We start from the raw sequence: 23,429 nt of genomic DNA, 5'->3' as shown, positions 1-23,429 counted from the left end.
ACAAAAACAGACACATACACCAATGGAATAGAATAGAAACCCCAGAACTAGACCCACAAACGTATGGCCAACTAATCTTTGACAAAGCAGGAAAGAATATCCAATGGAAAAAAGACAGTCTCTTTAACAAATGGTGCTGGGAGAACTGGACAGCAGCATGCAGAAGATTGAAACTAGACCACTTTCTCACACCATTCACAAAAATAAACTCAAAATGGATAAAGGACCTGAATGTGAGACAGGAAACCATCAAAACCCTAGAGGAGAAAGCAGGAAAGACCTCTCTGACCTCAGCCGTAGCAATTTCTTACTTGTCACATCCCCAAAGGCAAGGGAATTAAAAGCAAAAATGAACTATTGGGACCTTATGAAGATAAAAAGCTTCTGCACAGCAAAGGAAACAACCAACAAAACTAAAAGGTAACCCACGGAATGGGAAAAGATATTTGCAAATGACATACCGGACAAAGGGCTAGTATCCAAAATCTATAAAGAGCTCACCAAACTCCACACCCAAAAAACAAATAACCCAGTGAAGAAATGGGCAGAAAACATGAATAGACACTTCCCTAAAGAAGACATCCGGATGGCCAACAGGCACATGAAAAGATGCTCAATGTCGCTCCTCATCAGGGAAATACAAATCAAAACCACACCATATATCACCTCACGCCAGTCAGAGTGGCTAAAATGAACAAATCAGGAGACTATAGATGCTGGCGAGGATGTGGAGAAATGGGAACCCTCTTGCACTGTTGGTGGGAATGCAAATGGTGCAGCCACTCTGGAAAGCAGTGTGGAGGTTCCTCAAAAAATTAAAAATAGACCTACCCTATGACCCAGCAATAGCACTGCTAGGAATTTACCCAAGGGATACAGGAGTACTGATGCACAGGGGCACTTGTACCCCAATGTTTATAGCAGCACTCTCAACAATAGCCAAATTATGGAAAGAGCCTAAATGTCCATCAACTGATGAATGGATAAAAAAAAATGTGGTTTATATACACAATGGAATACTATGTGGCAATGAGAAAGAATGAAATATGACCCTTTGTAGCAACATGGATGGAACTGGAGAGTGTGATGCTAAGTGAAATAAACCATACAGAGAAAGACAGATACCATATGGTTTCACTCTTATGTGGATCCTGAGAAACTTAACAGAAACCCATGGGGGAGGGGAAGGGGAAAAAAAAGAGGTTAGAGTGGAAGAGAGCCAAAGCATAAGAGACTCTTAAAAACTGAGAACAAACTGAGGGTTGATGGGGGTGGGAGAGAGGGAAGGGTGGGTGATGGGCATTGAGGAGGGCACCTTTTGGGATGAGCACTGGGTGTTGTATGGAAACCAATTTGACAGTAAACTTCATATATTGAAGAAAAAAAAAGAAACTGAGATAATAAATCTGTCTGTGTTAAGCCACTAAGTTTGTGGTAATTTGTTACACAGCAATAGAAAACTAATACGGGGTTTCACATATTTGTTCAAAAGATGATAAAAATGAGCTTTCCTAAGCCTTCCAGCAAAACTTTAGCAACAGCTGCCTCTGTTTGTTTTTCTGTGAACTGGGGGGTAAAAAGCCAGAGTCATTACAGTAGCCCATGAACAATGCATACAGAAGGTTAGCACAAGCAAGTGCACACAACCATGAGAGATGGAGAGATGGTAATCTTTTGCAATTCAGAATCCCATGCCCTCTGGTGATTAGTGCCATGCCCTGAGGTTTCACATGTCCAAAGATAACATTTGCTTTTTATTTGACAATAAGGCACCAGTGCACTTCTTAGGCAGCACTCAGCTCCCAAGGTAATACAGCTGGAGCTTTTGTAAGTTTCCTTATGGTGTATTTAATATTTGCCATGAAAGATAGAAATGCATGCTATTGTTTGCACATGTCATTTCAATAATAAATGAGAGTGAATATACTTAGGCAGACCTCCTGTTCCACAGTGCTAATGACCATGAAGCTTGAAGAAAATTGTGCACTTTCTTCAGAATGATTTGTTTGCCAGTTGAAATCTGCAAGAATTTCCTTCCATGGAATGAGGAGACACAAATAACAACAGGAACCAGTGTGCAGAGCTAGGGGTTTCTTTGGATTAATACTATTATCTCAGCGGACGATCAGTTCTTTGTGGAACAAGAACAATGAACAGTCACCAAGGCCTTTCTCCTTTTCAACTGCTAAATGGTATCTCGAGTCATTTGATTCTCTTCCCTGAAGTGAGTCACTTTGCTAGTTAAGACAATTAACTGGAAATTAGGGGAGGAAGTATAAAAGAAATGATGGCAGAGCTTTACAAAAGAGGCAGTAGAGGGTAATGTTTAAAAGAGTGGGCTTTGAAGTCACATGACCTGGTGGTCAACTGTGGACTCTGCCATTGGTAGCCAGGTGATCCAGGATTAAAATCTAGGTTTCAGTCTCCTCATCTTTTAAATGTGCTGCTTGAAGATGAAATAAAAGGGGTGCCAAGCATCTAGCACTTTGTCTACCACAGAGTAAATTCTCAATAAATGGTGGGTATTATTAATGTTACCTATCAAAAGTTCACTTCCAGTTCTCCTTCCTGCATGTGCCCTCCCCAGTACATATTATTGACATGGTTCTTTTTCACAGGGCTGATCCTGTTCCTCTCCTGCTGAAGATACCGGAGGACTCTCCAAAGTCTGGACCAGTGATGTTGAATTCTTTATCCCTTTGAGAATGCTATGGAATTCTCATACACGTGCGTGCGCGCGCGCACACACACACACGCACACACACACACACACACACACACTTCTTCCTAAACGTTACGGATAATTTTCAGGGCTCATGGTGGATATTTGTCACTTTTTCTGTTTGAAACATGGCGGCCTGCAATCAAGACTGGTATATCAGACAGGAGGCTTTGGTCTGGAGAATCTATCCCAAATTCTTCAGGAAAGGGCCCCAACGCACTTCTCCAGGCTTACTTCCTAGGCACTGTCAATTTCCAACATGCACCCTTGGCTTCGGCCACACCAGCTCACTCACCCTTCCCAAGTGTACTGTACTCAACGTTGCACTTAACTAGGCTACACTCTGGAAATGTACACTCCATTTCCCTGACTTCCTCCTCCTTATCCTTCAAGTCTCTACTCAAATGTTTTACCTATGAACATTTTAAATTTTATATTGGAATTAATCACTTCCTCCCCTGTGGTTACATATCATAGCACAGGGCATTGTAGTACTGTATAGGTTGTGGATTCATTTCTGTGTTTTGAGATTGTAAACTCTTCGAAGAAAGAGACTATTCTATATGCTTTTATGCCTCTAGATACAGTTAGCACAGTACCAGGGAGGGGAAGGGTGTTCAAAAAATATTTTTTGGTCAATAAATACGTGAAAAATGTTCAGCCTTACCTGTAAGCCAAAGAAACACTAACAATACAACATTTTTTTCATCTGTCAGATTTGGCAAGAACAAATAAACTTCTGTCAAGGGTCTGGGAGAGGGTGACATTCTTCAACTCTGTTGGGGATGGGCCATAAACTGGTATACATTTTCTGGGAGATAATTTCATGTTATATCAAGGTTTTTAGTTGTGTTCATGCCATATGACCCAGGAAATGCATTATTAGAAGTCTACTCTAAGGAAACAGGAATGTGATCAGCAATTAGGACATGAGCATTGTTTACAGTGGTGAAAAACTGAAAACTACCAATAGGGGATTAATTAAATCAACTGTGGTAGAGCCAAGTGATGCAATAAAATCAGTCACTGAAAATGATCTGAACATGGATATTTCTTAATAATTCACATCAAAAGCGACTACACTACATTGTTGAATAAAAATAGCTGGTAGTTAAATAGTATTATCACATGGGAGGGGGTAAGAATGCACAAATGCACATACACAGTAACGTTTCAGAAGATATACATCAAAAGTTTAACAGTGGTTATATGCATGGTGGCACTATGAGTGATTTTTTTCTTCCTCCATTTGTTCTATAAGGATAAAGTCAATTGAATAACAAGAAGACACACACTAATACTTACTGAATAAAGAACTCATCCTAAAAGGATATGATCACTCTCTTTAGAGTCCATTTAATTTTAATTTTGTTTTCTCTCTTGCTTCCATTTCATTCCCAGTTCCTTTCTTTCTAAGAAGTTTTTCTTTGTAAATAAATAATACATGTACACAGTATAAAATTCAGATGAGTATAAGGGAAAAGAGTCTCTTTCTTTCCTGTCTGTTCATGGCCACTACCTGCCATCCCAAGAGGCAGCCAATGTTACTGGTTTTCTGCATATCTTTCCAGACATACTTCATGACTTAAAAAAAAGCACATTTGCACATGTACTACTTTTTCTTACACAAATGGTAGCATACTATAATACTGTCCTGCAGTATGACTTAAATTTGTAAGTGCTATTTTTATGAAATGTATACCTACAAATAATTTGCAAAGTCAAATGGTTCTAAAAAAAAACATATGAAAAGCAGTAGTCCCTTGAACCCACTCTCCCACCCTTCCCCATTAGTTCCACGGTTGTCCATTAAGTGGAAGCAACCACTGTCAATTCTATTTGCATTTTTCTTTTGATGTTTGCCTTCCTCTCATCTACTGCTACTTCTTAATTTTTCAGTTTGAGCATTATCAATTTACTCCTCTCTATAGGAGACAATGACAGCTCTCTTCTCTCCCTCTTTCCCGTCCCTTTCTTTCTCTCCTTTACTTTCTTCTCCCCATCCTCCCAATATAGTTAAAACCTATTTTCTGGTGAGAATCTATACCAGTATGGGAATGCAAATACTATTCACGGCTGAGCCATGAAAGCATACTATGATTGCAATTTCTTTCTTGTACAACTTTTATTTTCTAAGGAATTATTGCCTTGAATTTGCTTGTTTTTTAAAGGTATCTATCTCGCCCCCAAACTCTCAATCAAAGGAGTAAATATCCTATCAATAGGTTCAGAAACATCAGATTTTCTATCAGTTCCATTTTCTTAGAGACAAATCTCTCCTGACCCATCTGTTCTGCAATTTCCTTCTGGACTGGCTGCTCTCTGGGCCTGCAGTACAGCTGGCTTCCTAAGAAGGCCATGCAGCATCCTGTGCATTCCTTGAGCTTCTCTCCTGTGTCTGAGCCCTTGTATCCTGGATCTCGTTTCCCTCACTTTGGTGGGGAACATTCTTCAGTACCTTCCCAAGAAAGGATTCATAGGGGGTAAATTTTTTGAGATCTTGCATCTCTAAAATGTCATCATTTTATCCCTGTGCTTGATTAGTCTTTGGGCTGGATGATGAATTTAAGAATAAGATTTATTTTCCTTCAAAGTCTTTTTTTTTCTCTCCCAGTGTTGCTCTCTAGAAGTTTGATGCCACTCTGATTCCTGATTTGTTTTTTGACCACTAATTCTTTCCATCTGGAATTTAATGATGTGTCTTCACATGGGCCTATTTTCATCAATTATGCAGCGTATTTGATGACACCTTTCCATAAATCCCTCTCTGTTAGTTCTGGATATATTCTTTGAATTATTTCCTGTATAATATCCTGCCCTCCATTTTTTCATTTGTTCTTTCTAGAACTGCTTATTTGCATCTTTGAACTGCTGAACACATTATCTAATTTTCTAATCTTTCTCCCCTCATTTCTATCTTTTTCTCATGTTCTACTCTCTGATAGCTTCTCAATTTTATTTTCGATTCTTTTATCAAAATTTTAATTTATGTGATTGTATTTTTAACTTTTATGAGCACACTTTTGTTGCTCTTTTTTTTTTAAACTAACATCCTGTTTTTGTTCATGGGCACAAAGTCATAGTCATCTTTTATTTTCCTGAGATTCTTCTCACTGTAATGCCTTTGTTTCCTCCAAGTTCTCAATTTTATGTTTTCTAGTTTCTTGCTTCTGCATTACAGGCTTTCTTGGTGCAGCTTAAAGTTAAGTACTTACATTTAAGAGTGAAGCACTAAAACTGTTATGTGCTTGGGAAGCAGTCAGCTAAGGGACCCAGATATTTTAGAGCCCAACTATCAGTTTATTTCTGCCTTTCCTTGTGGCTGGTGAAATTGCCCTGAGAATATTCCAATCTTCTGCCCATGTTCTGGGGATTGAGGGAGAAGGGGATTGGAGCACTACCTTTCAGTATTAAGACTTTCTTGTAGTCTTATTTTCACACTGGCATCCTGCTCTCAGCAATGCCTGAGAAGTCAGCAGCCAGTTTACTAATATTCCTTTTAAGATAAACTGTCTTTTTGTTTCTGGCTACCTTTAATATCTACTCTTTGGTCTTAAGTAATCTTACTATATTGTGTTTAGATGTGGTTTTCTTTATATTTATCTTGCTTTCTGTTTATAATGCTTTTCAAATCTGGTTTTATGTCCTGGCCATTATATCTTCTGCTCCATTCTCTTCTCTCCTTCTGGTACTCCAATAACTATACTCCTTGTGTGTATTTGTTTGTTTGACCAACTCTTCTACATTTTTCATCCTTTTATCTCTCTGCATTGAATTTTGGGTAGTTTCTTCTGACCTATCTTCCACTTCCACAATTCTCTTTTCATCTATATCTAATAGGCCATTAAACCCATTTATAGAGTCCCTAATTTCAATTGTATTTTTTAGGTCTTCATTTCTATTCGTTCTCTTTTATACTTTGCATATCTCTACCAAAGTTTTAAATTTTGCCTTTTAGTTCCTGGAGCGCATTAAGTATATTGTAGTTTTCTGTTCAGTAGTCTTATCTCCTTGTATGCCTGGTTATTTTAAAATTAACTGTTGGATACTGTACACAAAAACCATAGATACACAAAATACTTTGAATCTTAAAATAATGTTTTCTTTCTTTGATGAGAGTAATATATATTTGCCTCTAGGAAAGATGTGGGGAGAACTAGCATTTCTAGATGTCCTTTATCCAGTTAGAGATTAAAATGTTTTAAAATGAGGATCTGTACTACTTTACCTTTGTTCTCAGGGTGTAGCTTTTCAGAGTCCTACCCGAAAGGCTGAGAGTTTTACCAAGTATGTGCTCCAATTTTTATCTCTTTAGCCAGTCCTGATTTCAATTTTTATTTTCATAGGCCAGTGACTTTTATGAATGTTCTTTTCAGTTTTCTTTTTTTTTTTTTTTTTTAAGATTTCGTTTTTAAGTAATCTCTACACCCAACATGGGCCTCAAACTCACAACCCCAAGATCAAGAGTTGTACACTCTACTAACTGAGCCATCCAGGTGCCCTTCTTTTCAGTTTTTCAACCTCTGCTGGAACTACACAGGAAAAAATAGTACCAAATGCTGAGCATAGATCTCTTTGTTTCCTGTTTCTTTTTGTTTGTCACTGGTTTTGCTGCTCTCTAATTCCCTTAAACTCACAATTTTTTATGTTTTGCTAAGATTTTCTCCTCATTCTTAGAGGGAAGTAGTTTGGCATAATAGATTGAATAGGAAGCGCTTGGTCACTGATCTGCTGAGACTTACTAGGGGTCAAATAATAGCCCTACCTCTTGATTTCCCTGTTTGGGGGGGAAAAAGTAAGAATTTTAAGGCCAGCTAAGTTTGGTTGCATGAGGAAAGCAGGTATACGTAATTTACATTGCTTTTAAGTAATATGTACCAAGAATCTTTTCAGGCTACTAGGATATATCTTTGAACAAGGACTTTAATGTTCTTTCTGAAAGTCATTGCCTTCTCAAAACTCAGTGAAAGGTGTCAGATCAAACACAAGGCATGAAGATAGTTAAGTAAAAGGAAAGAAGACAGCTCCTGAGCATGTAGACATGATTTACACAGGTTCCAGGGAGCATCTATACAAATAAATGAATAAATAAGCTCCAAGGATATAGAGAATCAGAAAAGTATTGAAGTTGACCTTTCTAAATAGAAACTCATTTTCTAATAAACCTTTTCTTTGATGTGGAAGAACATATATTTATTCATTAATACAAATATTTTCTACTTTACAAGGTGGCTTCATGTCAAAAATTTAGAGAACCAAGTGAAGAGTGAGGAAAAAGGCGGCATCAGAGCTACCATTTCATAGAGCTCTGCATTATATGGATCAGTTAGTTTGAATCTTTAGGTCCTCTCTGAGTGTACCTTATTTGTTTTTTTCTTTTTTATCTAAGGAAAAATATATAAAATATCTTAAGATATAGTGTCATAAAGATTTAAGTCTTACCACAAGTAATTTCACCTAGATGTTTTTGTCTCTCAACATTAATAGTCAAAGCTAGCATTTATTGAATGCCAAATGCTTATTTTTCGCCAAGCACTCTCTATATATATTAACATGTTTAATCTTCTAGATGCCATTTTTAGTTCCATTTAAAGGCAAGGAACCAAAGTCTTAGAAAGGTTAAATAATTTTCCCAGAGTTCATGTGTGTAGAGTTAGGACTTCATTCCAGATCTGTCTGATTCCCAACATCCTTACTCTTGATAGTACAGAATACTACTTCAACACTCATATACTAAGCAACTCTTTGTTGAGTGAATACCACATGTAAGACAACTGTGTGTGACACATGACCATGCCTGCTCTCAGATAATACTTCCCTTACCTCTCAAATACATCCCGATTAAATGTTCTAACATCCCAGAGGGGAATTTTCTCTTCTAAAGTATGAGACTTAATGCTGCATAAACAATTTCATCACAAATGACATTAAAAAAGACATACCCCAAGTGCCATCCTATGGAGAGCTCCACCATGTCATATATGCCCCTCCAGTCTCTGTCCTTGTGCTTGCGACAAGGAAGATGAAATGAGAGTAGTAAAAAGTTATGATTTTCTCTCTGATAAACATCTTATAATTTCAACATACGTGTGTTGGGGATTTCATACTATTAATAAACCTTTACACCATACTACTTAATGCATATCTTCTTATCTTTGTTAATTGTATAAAAGTGTTTATTTCATTTTATACTAGCCTATTATTGAATATGACTGTCTACTGTCAGTGCACAATCAGAATAGATTCTTCAGTTGATAACGACAATGATAGCCATCCCTTAATAGTGGCATTGGTTGGTATCTTAGTTAGTTAAGGTTTTTCTAAAGAATACCAAAGACTGGGTGGTTTATAAACAACAGAAATTTATTTCTCATAGTTCTAGAGGGTGGAAGTCTGAGATCAGAGTGTCAATATGGTCAGGTTTTGGTGAGAGCCCTCCTCCAGGTTGCAGATGGCCATTTTTCTCATTGTATCCTCACATGATAGAAAAGGTGAGAGCTCTCTGGGGTCTCTTTTATAAGGATGCCAATCACATTTATGAGGACTCTACCTTCATGACCTAATTACCTCCCAAACCCCTCATCTCCTTATATCATCATATTGGGGGGGATGATTTCAATATATGAATTTTGGAGGGACACAAACATTTAGTGCATAACAATTGGCTAGATGATGATGCTGGTAATGGGGAAGTAGTTATAAATTTTTATGGAGGAGAGAAGGTGGAATTTGGAAAAAAACCACATCTGATCCATATAAAGGAAGTTTACCTTAATCTCCCTCTGTGGTGACAAGTATTAACTGTATGACTGAATAATAATTAATTAGAAAAAACAATTTGCTAAAGCTAATTAATAGCTGGGACAGGCAAAATGAAGATGGAAAGTCTTGCAAAGCATGCAAGAAACTAATATATTTTTCTTTTATTTTCTAGATAGCCCTTTAATGACAAGGGAACAAAAACTCCTCCTTCCATTCTGGTTTAGCTTACACTTAAACTAATTATATTCAATCAGTAGAGCTGTATTTCTAAATTCAGGGAAGGTGCTGACCCATCATGTTACCTAACATTCATCTACAGCTTTCTTTTTCTCAGTGTGGTTTATAACCAATATGACCTACTGGAATCCATCTTCTGGGTTTTGCATTTAGCTCTGCCAAAATAAAAGAAGTCTCAAGTAAGAGTTGGGGTAAGAGGCTCACAGCTCTCTGTCAAGCACAAACCTTTGCTTCTGTAAGCCTCTTGATATTATCGTCACTGGTATCCTCTCATCACTGAATGAGTCTCTTGCAATGGTTCAGGAAAAGCAGAATCCATTTTGGAATGGCTGTGACATTTATGTGTTAAAGAAAAGATGCCCACCATGATAAACCAGAATGTTACTCTCTTATTTACCTATTCTTGTGAGTTTATTTTATAGATTTTTCATAGCTAGGGCAAAGATATAAGAATTCTGCTCTCTTATGTCAAGTGAAGACACATTTCACCACTCTTTTGTAAGTACTCACTGATAGTTTATAAAGCACTATAAAAATTAGTTAAGAGGATGGACTATAAATCAGTGAGTTCAAGCTTTAAAGCATGCCTTTCACTCTAACACACAGAAAAAAAAGAAATAATATTTTGAAACAAGGAAGAACCAGGCATAGTTATACTCAAAAACAAAATTAACATTGTGTGTAACAGAAGCAATAAGAAGGTCCTGAAGCCACAGACATCCTGGGCTGTAGGTCCTAAAATCAGTAAAAGCTTGAGGAGTAAAACTGAAAACCAAAAAGATCCTTCAGGAAGTAAGGGTTCCAGGGTTCCCAGCCAAAAGAGCTTTCCTGCATTTGAAAGGATGCCAAACAAAACTGTGATCTTCCCAAGGTAATAGTCTACACACAGACGTGTGCCAGTGGTGGTGGTGAAGTAAAAGCTGTCATACAGACAGGCCCTATGTAAGCCACTGTCAAGTGTAATGACTGAATCTGTGATTTTTCCAATATTCCCACAGGAAAAAAAAGGCTCAAAACCTGATTCTGGACTAGTGATATTTGTCCAGGTGAAGGCAAATATAAAATGTTAGACAGGGAGGTAAGACTACTGACAATTAGAAAAAATATACTTCACACCAGATTAATCTATCAATTCTAAATGCTAAGAAGCACATTTGGAAACAATCAGCTATTGAATTCATTCTTGAGCAATCAATAGAACTAATTGAAATTGATTAGAAAATGTTTCTGAGATCCTCAAAGATATGCAGAGTAGGATAATATATATAAAACAAGTATTATGAAACAAAAACAGATATTCATCAAGAATAGTGGTTATGAATAATCAATTATAAATCTTGGAATTGAAAAATATAGTCACATTAAACTAAAAAATTAAATGAGATAAACTTTACATTTGCCAAAATCAAAGACAGAATTTGTAAACTGGAGCATAGGAGGCAGCACAGAGATAAAGAGATGAAAGATATGGATGAAAAATAAAAATAGACATGTAGAATTGTGGTGGAACGCGCGCGCGTGTGTGTGTGTGTGTGTGTGTGCTTCTCAAAGTAGGAGAAATAGAAGGATTGGAAAACAAGAAATATTTGAGGAGATAATGACAAAAACTTTCCAGTATTTAGAAGGGTCAAATCTTTTGATGCATTAAAGAGAAATCTAAGAAAATGAAGGATAAGAACACAGTCTTAAAAGCACCTTGTGAGAAAAACAAATTACCTAAAAAGGAGTAATAATTATACTAACAATGAAATTTTATCAGCAACTAACAATAATCAGGCTAGCAATGGAATTTTATTGGTGCCAGAGATCAATCTTCAAAGAAATAAAAACTTGTAAAATAGAATTTCATACTCAGCTAAACTATCATGCAAGAGTGAAGGTGAAATCAAGATATAGTCAAACATACATAAACAATGAGACCTCTAGCACAGAACCTAGAAGGATATAATTTAGCAAGAAGAAATATAAACCAAGTAGGAAGCAGAGAGATACAAGGGGAAAAAAAGAATAAAGAAAAATCACCAAACTATTTCGGTAACTAGTGAGTAGAAAACTACCAACTGACTAAAACCAACAACTTTGTGGTAAAGATGAGAAGATCCAAAATTCTACACAATAATAAAAATATTACGGAAGTGGGGAAAGATCAAGAGATAATAAATGTGTGATGGGGTCCTCGTCTTATTCTTGAGGAGGACAAAGTTACTAAATTCTTTCATTAGTGTTAGAAAAAGATATGATTTATTTCTTAACAATGTGAGGAGAGCTACTTAAGTAAAATAAATAAGTTCTATAGCTTTCAAACGAATATAGGAAAAATGTATGAGAGGTAGTAGAGGTTGGAGGAGGGCTTGGAGAAAATTCATCAATCCAATACAAAGCAAAAAAAGAAATAAAGAAGGAAAAAACAGCATAGTATATAGGAAATGATAGGGTAGAAGTAAGTTCATATACATCAACAATCACAATAAATTTTTAAAAATCTTGGTATGGTAAGTTGAATAATGGGCCTTCAAAGATGTCCATGTCCTAACCTCTGATATCTATGAATATGTTGCCTCACATGACAAAAGGGACTTTTAGATGTGATTAACGATTTTGAAATATCCTCATATGAAATATTCTTATATGAAAGAGGCAAGAGGGTCAGAGTCAGAGAGAGATATAGGGATGGAAGCAGATGTCAGGGAGTAGAAAAGATGGTATGCTGGTGGCTTTGAAGATGGAGGAAGAGGCCACAAGCCAAGGAATGCAGGTGGTCTCCAGAAGCTATAAAAGGCAAGGAATCAGATTCTCCTACAGAATCTTAAAAAAGTACACAGTCTTTTATCAAAACATTTAGACTAATGTCTTCCAGAACTATAATAAATATATTACAGCAATAATATGAAACCAAGATACTTGTCAATTAAAAGACTGAGTCTATCATCAGATTTTTTAAAATGTAGTCACATGCTATTTAAAAGAGATTTTGTTAACATACAAAACAAATTACACACACACACACACACACACACAAATATGAAAATAAAGGAATAGAAAGATATACCAGGCAAATGCTAACTATCAGGTAAAACATAATTTAAGTCAGAAAGTATATACAGGAATTAAGATGGACAATATATTATAAAAAAAGGAATAATATGCCAAGGAGAAATAAAAGTCATGAATTTATATGCACCTACTAACATAGCCTTGAAATACATGGAGAAAAAATTGATGTAAGTACTAGGAGAAACGGAAAAGTGGAAGACTTTGATAAAATCTATAGGAAACTGTTATATCATACAGATAATTAGTAAGGCTGTAAAAGATTTAAACAATACACTCAATAAGCTTGATCTAATACAAACACACAGATAGATGATTAGTCTGTCACACTCAATCACTAGAGAGGCTATATTCTTTTTTAAGATCATATGAAATATTTATCAAAACCAACCATAGCACTGTATCCCAAAGCACAAATTCAAAGACTATGTGTCACACAAACCATGTGTTTCAATTTCATTACAGTTTAAAGTTATCTATTAAATTACCATACAAAATGGAAATGTAAAAAATTTAAAATATACAACCATATATAACTCACATATTAAAAATAAAATCACAGTAAAGTTTACCAAATATTTATAAAAAAGTGTTGCAAATAAAGATGATTGCTATGGAGCTAAAGTGTTACATAAATATTTATAAACTTTAAATACATGATTAAACTAAGATTTAAAATATTGTTAAACATTCCAGTTTAAGGTACTTGAAGAAGAACAAAATAATTGTAAGGAATGTAGAAAAAAATGGTAAAACTAAGAGCAGAAATTAGTACATGGACATTTTTAAATCATAAAAACATTGGAATAATTTTATGCCAATACATTTGCAAATTTAGATAAAATGAAAAATTTCTAGAAAAATTAAAATCTAAATAACCATTATAGAAAATAAATCATTAGTTGAAATTTCTTTACTATTTCTTGCATGCTAGTTAAAATTTCTTTACTACTTCTTTATATAGATTATGTAAAGATCTTTTCAAAGATTCAAAAGAGGAAAAGCTAACTCATAGTGTAAGAATACAATATTCTTGATACCAAAACCAGAAAAACGCAATGTAAAAAAAAATTGTTAACAAAAAGATGCAAAAATCTAAATAATATGATAGCAATCTTATCAGTAGTGTACTCAAATAACATTATAACTGATTAGAGTCATCCCAAGAATGTAAAGGTGATTTACAACCAGAAAGTCTATTAACTTAATTCACTGTACTAACAGAAGAAGAAAATCATATCATTTGAATGGACACAGGAAACACATTAAGTTTTAGTACATGTTCATGATATGAGAAGAGGGATAGATGGGAACTTCCTGAATGTGACATAGGTATTTATCAAAAATCCGTGGAAGATATTAGCTTAAAGTGAAACATTTGAAGCTTATTCATTAAAGTCAGGGATAAGATAGAGATGCTCACTCTAACTTACTTTACTTTTCAATATTACGTTGAGGATCCTATCTAATGTGATAAGTAAAGAATAAGAAGCAAGGTGTAAGGACTGGACAGGAAGTCTGCACATGAGGGTTTACCAACAATTAGAACTAATTAACAGATGTGTAGCAAGATTGAAGACTGATATAGACGGATACACATAATTCAACAGAGTTCCTATACATGGTTAACATCTAATTAGAAGGTACCATTCACAGGAAGAAACTCAGAAGAGATGACAAAGGATGAATAAGCCTTTACTAAAGGACATAAAAGGAACCCTAATAGATATCCAGACTAATTATAGCAGTATAGCTCTAGTGTTCATTTTATAGTCATGCAAATTTGGACAACTTATTCATCATCCCTGTGCCTCATACCCATGCAGTCAAGTCCTTGAGATTATATAAAATAATACACATGAAAAACTTAGAACAGTACTTGGTACATAATAATGTTAGCTATTACTGTTATCATTAAGCTCCACCATTTAAGACACCAGGGATATTGAATCGGGGGTAGATAAATGGAATACAACAAAAAGCTATTTAAAAGCTGAGAAAAAGCTCATTCTCTCTTCTCTTCACACACACATTATGGATATGGTATCTTTTTTTTAAGTTTATTTATTTATTTTGAGAGAGAGCCAGAGGGAGAGGGAGAGAGAGATCCCAAGTAGGCTCTGCACTGAAAGCACGGAACCCAATGTGGGGCTCAATCTCATGAACCACGAGATCATGACTTGAGCTGAACACAAGAGTTGGATGCTCAACCGACTGAGTCACCCAGGAGCCCCTGGGGTGTGATATCTTAATAATCATCTATCAAAAGGCCTTGGACAATTAGTCTGTCCATTAGAAATCTCTCTAGCACTAATTCCCTACTACATTAAGTTCCCCAAAGGAGGACGAAATTCTAGATCCATTATGACCTTCAGGTATTTCAGGATGGTGTAGTATATAAGGTATATCTATAGATTTTAACAAACCAGTTGTCACAAGTTAAAAATAAGATCCCCAGGGATACCTGGGTGGCTCAGTTGGTTGAGCAGCTGACTCTTGATTTCAAGTCATGATCCCAGGGTCGTGGGATTGAACCCTGTGTCGGGCTCTGTGCTGAGTGTGGAGCCTGCTTGAGATGCGCTCACTCTCTCTCTCTCTCTCTCTCTCTCTCCCTCTGCCCTTCTCCCCAGCTTGTGCATGCTCGCTCACTCTATCTCTCTCAAAACAAACAAACAAGCAAACAAACAAACAAATAAACAAACAAGCTCTCCAGAATGGCTACAATTCCACTATGTCCTAAAATGGACAGGGTCCAGCACCAACAGTCTCACTGGATATGAAATGCCTGCCAATCTCCTTCTGAGTTTGTCTATTTATTTTGCTAAACTAGGTCATAATTTTGTTTTTAAACTCTTCTAAGAGCTATGGTAGTGAAGAACTTCTACACACATTTACATATGTGAACTGAATATTTTGCCACTTAGATGGTTTTTATGCCAATTTATTTAACCTGTCTGTGCCTCCGTTTCTACCTCCTTAAAATGGGCACTATAACATATTTCTCTCAGAGAGTTATGATAAGTGAAATACTGAACATAAAGTGGCAAACAGAACAAAATAAACATTAGTTACAATTAATTCCATCATACCATCAATTCCATCATACCATCATCATCATATGCCCAAGCCTGCTGCTCGGTGCTAGGAATTCAAAGCGGAGACCCTTGTCATTTGCAGGAGACAAACAAGGAGCATACAAACAAGGAAATATAGAAAGGGCATCCCTACTTAAACAAGGGAATACCCCAATGGCTTAGGGTCTGAAGGAGATGTGAAAGCCCAAAGATTCCCGGGATGCTGTATCACCGTGAATGGCTCTGGCAAGTGACCAACAAAATAAATGTTTAAAAGGAACCATGCTTGACTCAGGCATCAGAATTCTTGTTTCCTGGATCCTAGAAACTCTAAAGGTCTAACTAAAATGGTCTCTCCCACAGATCACAGAGGCAGAGGGCCCCCGCGAAATGCTTTAGCACCAGCTGAATCCCAAGGTGTCACTAACATCTGTACGCAAGTTCTCAAGTTAACAGTTCCCCTAGGTTGAACGGGTTCCAAATGTTTCCAGATAAGTGCTGAGCAATGCGCTTTCTCTGTCTAGCAAGGGGCACCCATGCAAAGAAGGACTCTCTATCTTCTAGCCCAGGGCTGAGGTCCTATCATATTCTTGCCCTCTTTTGTGCTGTCACCCAAGGAGCGCTGTGTGTATGAGCCGAGCCCATACACTGTTGCCCAAACAGCCTTCCTCTGCTCTGCTCTCACATTCTGATGTTTTTTAACCCTCCAAACTGGAGGTGACTTACTCTGTTGTTTTGAGACCTTCAGCTTAAATCCAAATAAATCAGCCACGGGGAACCTTTAGGGGAGTCTGGTATTTCCGGCATTCCAAAGCAAAGGAGACTTACTGCTCCAGGTCACAGAACAGTCTGCTTTTACTGATCAACTTTTTTGTTTTGTTTTTTTATACTTTACTGAAACAGAAAAAATAAAATCTTCACTGTCTTCACTCCATATTATACTAAGAAATGTCAGGCTTTTTAATCATTTTTTTGGTACAGCATTTCTTTCTCTTTTTTTGTTAAATGTTTATTTATTTATTTATGTATTTTGAGAGAGAGAGAGAACAAGAGAGAGGGCAAGAGAGTGGGGAAGGGGCAGAGAGAGAGGGAGAAAGAATCTCAAGCAGGCTCCATTCTGTTAGCGCAGAGCCCGAAGCAGGGCTTGATCTCACAAAGTGTGAGATCACGAACTGAGCCGAAGTCAAGAAGTCAAGAGCCAGATGCTTGACCGACTGAGGTGCCCCCAGCATTTATTTCTGAGAAATTCAAGATCAATCTAAGTGTCGTTTATCTTCCCAACAGAACAGTGAAGGTGGGCTTCCAGCTTCCCATCCCCTGACCCTCCAGCTGATAACAAGCATGCTTCTTGCCCAGGGAGAAGCTAATCACAGGGGTTGCCGAGATGTGCAGGCCACGCACAAGGCTGAGTGTGACAAAGGCTCAAGGCTGAGGTTAAGTGGGTGCAGCATGTGGTGAGAGCTGACATTCACCATTCACTGACAGCCAAAAGAGGAGAGATGATGACCCCTCCTGTCAGGGCATCCAGCGGGAAAAGAGAACTTTCGGACCTGAATTCATAGTGATAACAGAAGAAATGAAGAATGTGCCATTGCCCTGCTTTTTTCTGAGTGAGAAATTAAATGCAACAAATATGTGACCACCGCTAACCTGGGTACTGAGCTCTAGGCTTAGATGGAGAAAAAACAACTATTAATTGAAACTTTTCCTAATGCCTGGGAATTTCTGTGAGAATGAATTTGCAGTTTCAGTACTGTATATCAAGTTGAAATTTCTTCCCACTGTAGTTAACTTCCAAGTTAGTGTCATTCAATTCCTATAATATTAACACATATAGTGTTTATTGACTAGGATACCCCTCAAAACTCCAGCTGAAATATGAAAGGAGTTTAATCTTCACCCATGAGAATTACAGTTGAAGTACCTCTATGCTGCAAGGACAACCAACTCAATAAACACCAGTTTTCCAGAAAAGGATTGCAGGAAAAAACAACATTCTACAGCAGACCACTAATATCACACGTTTGGCTCCTTGGAACTGGAGCTTGCTGTTTTAAGATGATATTAAAGAATCAAAAGATGGAATCATGAAGCCTTCGTGGAAAAGAAAGAGTCTCATTTTAACAACCAGCTGGGTCATTCAATATGTAAAGTATATTAGTAAAAAACAACAGAACCTTGATGTGCTTTTTTCGTTCTTAAAATGTATCTAAGGGTAACATAAAAAGTGAAATCTGGAGTTATCTGAAAATGAGCAGGTCGGTGGTTGCTCCACTGGTACCTAAGCATTCTTGTCGTCTCTGTCCTTTTTCAGCTTCTGTAATCTGCCAGCACCCTCCTGAGCCACCTCTCATTGTCCTTGACAACTCGGCTGCCTCTCTGTCTCTCCGCTGTGAACCCTGCATGTACACAACTACACGGAGAGCAGCACTTTCTGGGCAACACCCCATGTTTTCCAGCAAGCACATCAACTAACTCACTGGATAAAAGCTAGCAAAGAGGTCTTTTCTGTAGGTTTTTAAAGTATCGTTAAACATTATTCTCCACACAAGATCCATAAGGCACTGGGACAAGTGTGGAGTTGTGTCCGAACCTCAGGCTAAAAAGAGCAGTGACTGCACAGGAAATGGCTGCCTTTATGAGGAGTAATGACAAATGATAATAAAAAGGAATAATGATCATGATAAATGAATGCTAATTGGGACCAATGACTCTGAGGAGCTGCCACATGTCAGCAGAAAACTGTGATCCTGTTCCTTCTAATAGTGACTTTGAGAAAATTAATCATTGATTTTTCAGAACTATGTGACACATGCTGAAACCAAGTGTTAGTGTTCATTCAAATGTCAATAATTCGGGGGTAGGAGAAGGGATGTGCTATTTAAAAATTTATATTTAAATCAAAAAATCTTCTAAAACCAAACATATTTTCAATTGCTGACTAGAAATCCCTACATTCTGCAAAAATTGGTATTATCTCTGTTAAAAATGAGCTTATAGGAGACTAGCAGATCTAAATATCATTATAAAATGCAGAGACACAAGACAGACTCATTTCTAGGACTATTATATATCTATTTTTGCATTTATCTTTGTTTTGCTGTTTTCTTTAATTTCTACTTTCGGCGAATATTGCTGTATTTCAAACATCCTTATAAGCTATGTCAAAATACTGCTTTTTAAAAGGAAGAGAGAATAAGCATACTAACATATTTGTGGCCAAAAGTGTTCAAATTCAAGATAAAAAGGCATTTTCAGTTACAGAGACATTTAAAAGGTGTTTTCTGGAGGTGAAAGGCTAGGCTTAGGTACAGTTCAGTGAGAAGATCTTTGAAGCATCTTCCCAAAACTAGAGTAGATATATTGATTACCAAACTATATACATATTGTGTTTCTTAGTCAACAAAAGGATTATAATAAAGAGCAATTGGGGATGAAAATGACATAATTTAATGCAATTGAACCATATACATCTCTACTCCTGCTGATCCATTTCTTTCAAAGTCATTTTGCAAAAATAGGACCACTGCCTATAAGATAGAGGCAAAGCTGTAATTTCATCATATGATGGCCCAGCCATCTACTTACTCACCATGCGTGCCTGAAATAACGCGGGGATGAAGGACTGGTTAGATAGGTTGAGAATCCTTGAGGAGTCTTTCAGGACGTAGATATTGCCAAAATCAACTTGAGTGGGATGTACATAGATAACTGGGCCTTCTCCGATGCTCTTTAAGTGACATACCTGTGTTCCACACAAGAGAAAGAACATGAGGACAGCTGAAAACAGCTGGCCTTCAAAGATCACTTGAAACAGAAGATTCTGGCCATCTCTTTTATAAAGAGCAGGGGTGCAAAAGGGTGCTTATGAGATCTGTCGTTCTTTATCCCTGCAGTCTGTGGTCAGAGTGACCCAGAGATGGCCATGCTGGTCAGACCCGTGAATCCAGCCTGGAATTCCTCCCCAAGAAGGATGATTGGCTTCCCTGGTCAGCCCAAGTTGTGCATTGTAGGGAAATGAGAATAATGGTCCTCTACATGCCAGCCAGCACTCCAGCCTCGAGAACACTCAGAGTGGGCTTAAGGACTGACACTTCAGAGTCAGAAGTGGCTGGATGGAGCCCCCATTCTATTGCTTACTAGTGGCACAACAGGACTGCCCATTGCACACAGCAGTGGAGGTTGGGGACTTGCTCTATTCCCCCCAGTCCTGTGCCTTCATCCAGGCATTGTGTCTGCCTGAGGAAGGGGGACTTTTTTCTTTCATGAAGTGCTACCTCCTCAGCAAGCAACCTTTTCATGGGCTGCATCTGTGCAGGGAAGGTGGCTGGACCGGTGGCACCTTTTGGGTTGGGCTCACTCTGTGATGTTGCTTTCTAAGTCAGGTGGCTTATCTATGGCATCTTACGTGTTAGAGATAAAAGCAGAATATATTCTCCTCTCTAAGCATTCAGAATGTCTAAGGATTCATTGCCTGTTGGGGAACCTCCTTCAAGATTCAAGATTCACCCTTTGATTCAGCCCAGGCAGCAGACAGCTTTCCGTGTCTCCTTCTTCCCACACTTGGAGAGAGGTCAGTTCTCAAAGCTTCAGTAGGTTAATTTGAGCTATGAGTCCAGTCAATATACAGGAAAGATCCAGTGAGCAGTGATTGAAACCACTCTCAGAGTCCACATGCAGCAAGCGAGTGATACTCAGCTTTGTACCAGGAACAACTGAGGAGGATGTTAAACACACAGATCTGCTCTCCCCTCAGAGATTCTGATTTAATAGGACTGGAAAGGGGCCAGGCATGTCTGTGTGTGTGAGGAACTCCTGATAGGAGTTTAAGAACAACTGCTATTGACAAGAAAATTCCATAAACATATATATATATATGTATATGTAATACCATATATATGTGTGTGTGTGCATGTGTGTATATATATATACACACACACAAGGTATTATTCAGCCATAAAAAAGAATGAAATCTTACCATATGTGACAACATGGATGGATCTATTGCTGTAGACAAGAAATTTCCATATATATATATATATATATATATATATATATATATATATATATATATATAAAACACCATAAATGGAATACCATACATAGCCATAAAAAGGAATGCAATCTTGCCATTTGTGACAACATGGATGGATCTAGAGAGTATAATACTAAACAAAATAAGTCAGTCAGTCAAAGACAAATACTATACAATTTCATTCATATGTGGATTTAAGAAATAAAAAAAAACAAAGGGAAAAAAAAGAGACAAACCAAAAAACAGACTCTTAACTATGGAGAAAAAACAGACGGTTACCAGAGGAGAGGTGGGGGGTGAGGGGAGAAATGGTGAAATAGGTGAAGGGATTAAGAGTGCACTTATGATGAGCATGGAGTAATATATAGATTTGTTGCATCGCTGTATTGTACACCTGAAACTCATATGACACTATATGTTGACTATATTGGAATTAAAATTTTTTAATGAAAAAAATGTTAAATAAAATAAAACTTTTTTAAATAAAAAAAATTATTTAATTGAACACATAAAAAGTAAATTGTAGAAAAATTAAAAATTAAAAAATAAATAAAATAGAATGAATAAGGAATTAAAAAGAACAAATGCTATAAAACAGCACTACTTCTCAATGGATCTGAAGATAAGTTCCCGAAGTAACACAACACTAGTACTTTGCCACTGCAGAGTGAAAATGTACAATTCTAGAATTGCGAGAAAGCAGAGGATATGCAGATATGGAATATGCAAGATATACAGCAACTTTAAACGTAAGTCTGAAAACTGGCTCTCACCATAGGGGGGTCCGGGCTCCCAAAGGTTGAGATGTAAACTATGGACCTATATTCCCCAGTGACCTGGGTCTCCAGGGCCAGAGGTATGTGAATGGTGCTGTGGGGGGGGATGACTCCACAGGGGGTAGGACTGGAGAGTAACACAGCCGGCATGTCTTCATGTACCTGGTGGGAGAGACAAGCTGGAAGGATAAGCAAGCCCCTGGCAGGGCACAAAATAAATAGCATATTAGATTATTTTGAAACAGGTGTGGCCCCAAGTCCATGCAGGTTCTTTAGGAGGATGTCATCATTCAGGCAAGTAAATGGGGATCAGCACCTCAATTCTGCTAAAGGGAAGCAGGGTGTGCAGAAGGCCCCAATCCAAAGTGCACAACCCAGCAAGATGCAGAAATTATCCACAGTGTGAATTAGTTCATGGGAACAGCTTCCCATGGCCAAATTCCTTCACCTGGCCTTCCACGTCCTCCACCACCTGGTCCCTTTACGCTTTGTCAACAGGGACCACTGGATTTTCCTGAACACATGATACTGCTTCCTACTTCCAACACTCTGGAATGCCCTCTCCCTTCAATGGACCTGCACATTTATCCTGAATACCCACAGGTATCCTTCGTGCTCTAGTGTAAGGGTGTTTCCTCTGTCCCTAGGGGGCATCCTACAGTCCTTCTCCGTAGCATGTACTATCTGTGTCCATCTGTTCCATGGGCTGTCAACTTCCTAGGGCATGACCTGGGCCTCTGCTGGCGCGATTGCTGGCCCAACACATATGCTCACTACATGTTTTTTAAATGGCAAAATAGGTAGGTGAATGAATGAATGTTACCCAGTGTTTACCAATGTATGTCCTTTAGAACCTTGCTCCACAGCATATTACTAGCTTTTCTTTAATGTTTTTATTTTATTTTATTATTTTATTTTTGAGACAGAGAGAGACAGAGCATGAGCAGGGGAGGGGCAGAGAGAGAGGGAGGCACAGAATCCGAAGCAGGCTCCAGGCTCTGAGCTGTCAGCACAGAGCCTGATGTGGGGCTCAAACTCATGGATTGTGAGATGGTGACGTGAACTGAAGTCAGACTAAGCTTAACCCACTGAGCCACCCAGGCGCCCCTATATTACTCGCTTTTATGGAACAACAGCAACAAATAAAACTTTAGCTAGATGGGGGTGCTTGGGTGACTCAGTTGGTTGAGCATCTGACTCTTGATTTCAGCTCCAGTCACAATCTCATGGTCTGTGAGATCGAGCCCCATGTCAGTCTCTATGTTAGCAGCCAGAAGCCTGCTTGGGATTCTTCCTCTCTGTCCCTCCCCCGCTCACGTGTGTGGCTCTCTCTCTCTCAAAAATAAATAAATAAACATTAAAAAAAGTCTTAAAAAAAATCTCATGACCAAATAAGTTTGGGTAATTCTGGGAAACCTTAGCTGTTGGAGAAAGACAGAACATACAGATTTCACCTGTCCAGGGACCCCCATGGTCTTCGTACACCTGGGCTGGCCTAACATGGCCTAATCTAACGCATCTTGCCTATGTAGCACTGCTCTGCCCAGCCTTACTGGAACCTGAAGCAAAAGGGAAAATCAGCTGATTCTGCCTTTATCTATTATCTTGATTTTTTTATGAACTATTAATTTTGATTTCTTAAAATGTGACATGAAAATATGATTTATCTTGATCCCTGAGTTTTTTGGCTCCCCCCACCAACCAAATTCTGTGCTCATGGCAAGTGCCTCACCCGTTTCCAAGCCCGCCTGTGCAGAAAAAGCTTCCTCATT

General features: G+C 37.8%; 1 protein-coding gene across 8 annotated transcripts in view; it reads right to left on the bottom strand.

Moving 5' to 3' along the window:
• Window positions 1-23,429, bottom strand: part of HYDIN (HYDIN axonemal central pair apparatus protein) — a 415,179-nt gene that overhangs the window by 183,528 nt on the left and 208,222 nt on the right. For all 8 annotated transcript variants that reach the window (XR_013552530.1, XM_078438962.1, XM_078438955.1 and 5 more), the window contains 2 exons: window positions 21,655-21,819; window positions 19,439-19,591 (listed from right to left, as the gene is read on the bottom strand). Coding sequence is in view for 7 of the 8 variants with exons in the window: in XM_078438962.1 (XP_078295088.1) it covers window positions 19,439-19,591; window positions 21,655-21,819 (318 nt within the window). In the remaining variant the exon portion in view is untranslated. The remainder of the gene's footprint in view (window positions 1-19,438; window positions 19,592-21,654; window positions 21,820-23,429) is intronic.

The sequence above is a fragment of the Panthera onca genome, chromosome E2 (assembly GCF_046562875.1).
Source record: "Panthera onca isolate mPanOnc1 chromosome E2, mPanOnc1 haplotype 2, whole genome shotgun sequence".
In the NCBI taxonomy this organism is placed as follows: Eukaryota; Metazoa; Chordata; class Mammalia; order Carnivora; family Felidae; genus Panthera; species Panthera onca.
The sequence above is the reverse complement of the archived record's forward strand: the minus strand, read 5'-3'. Positions and strand labels throughout refer to the sequence as shown.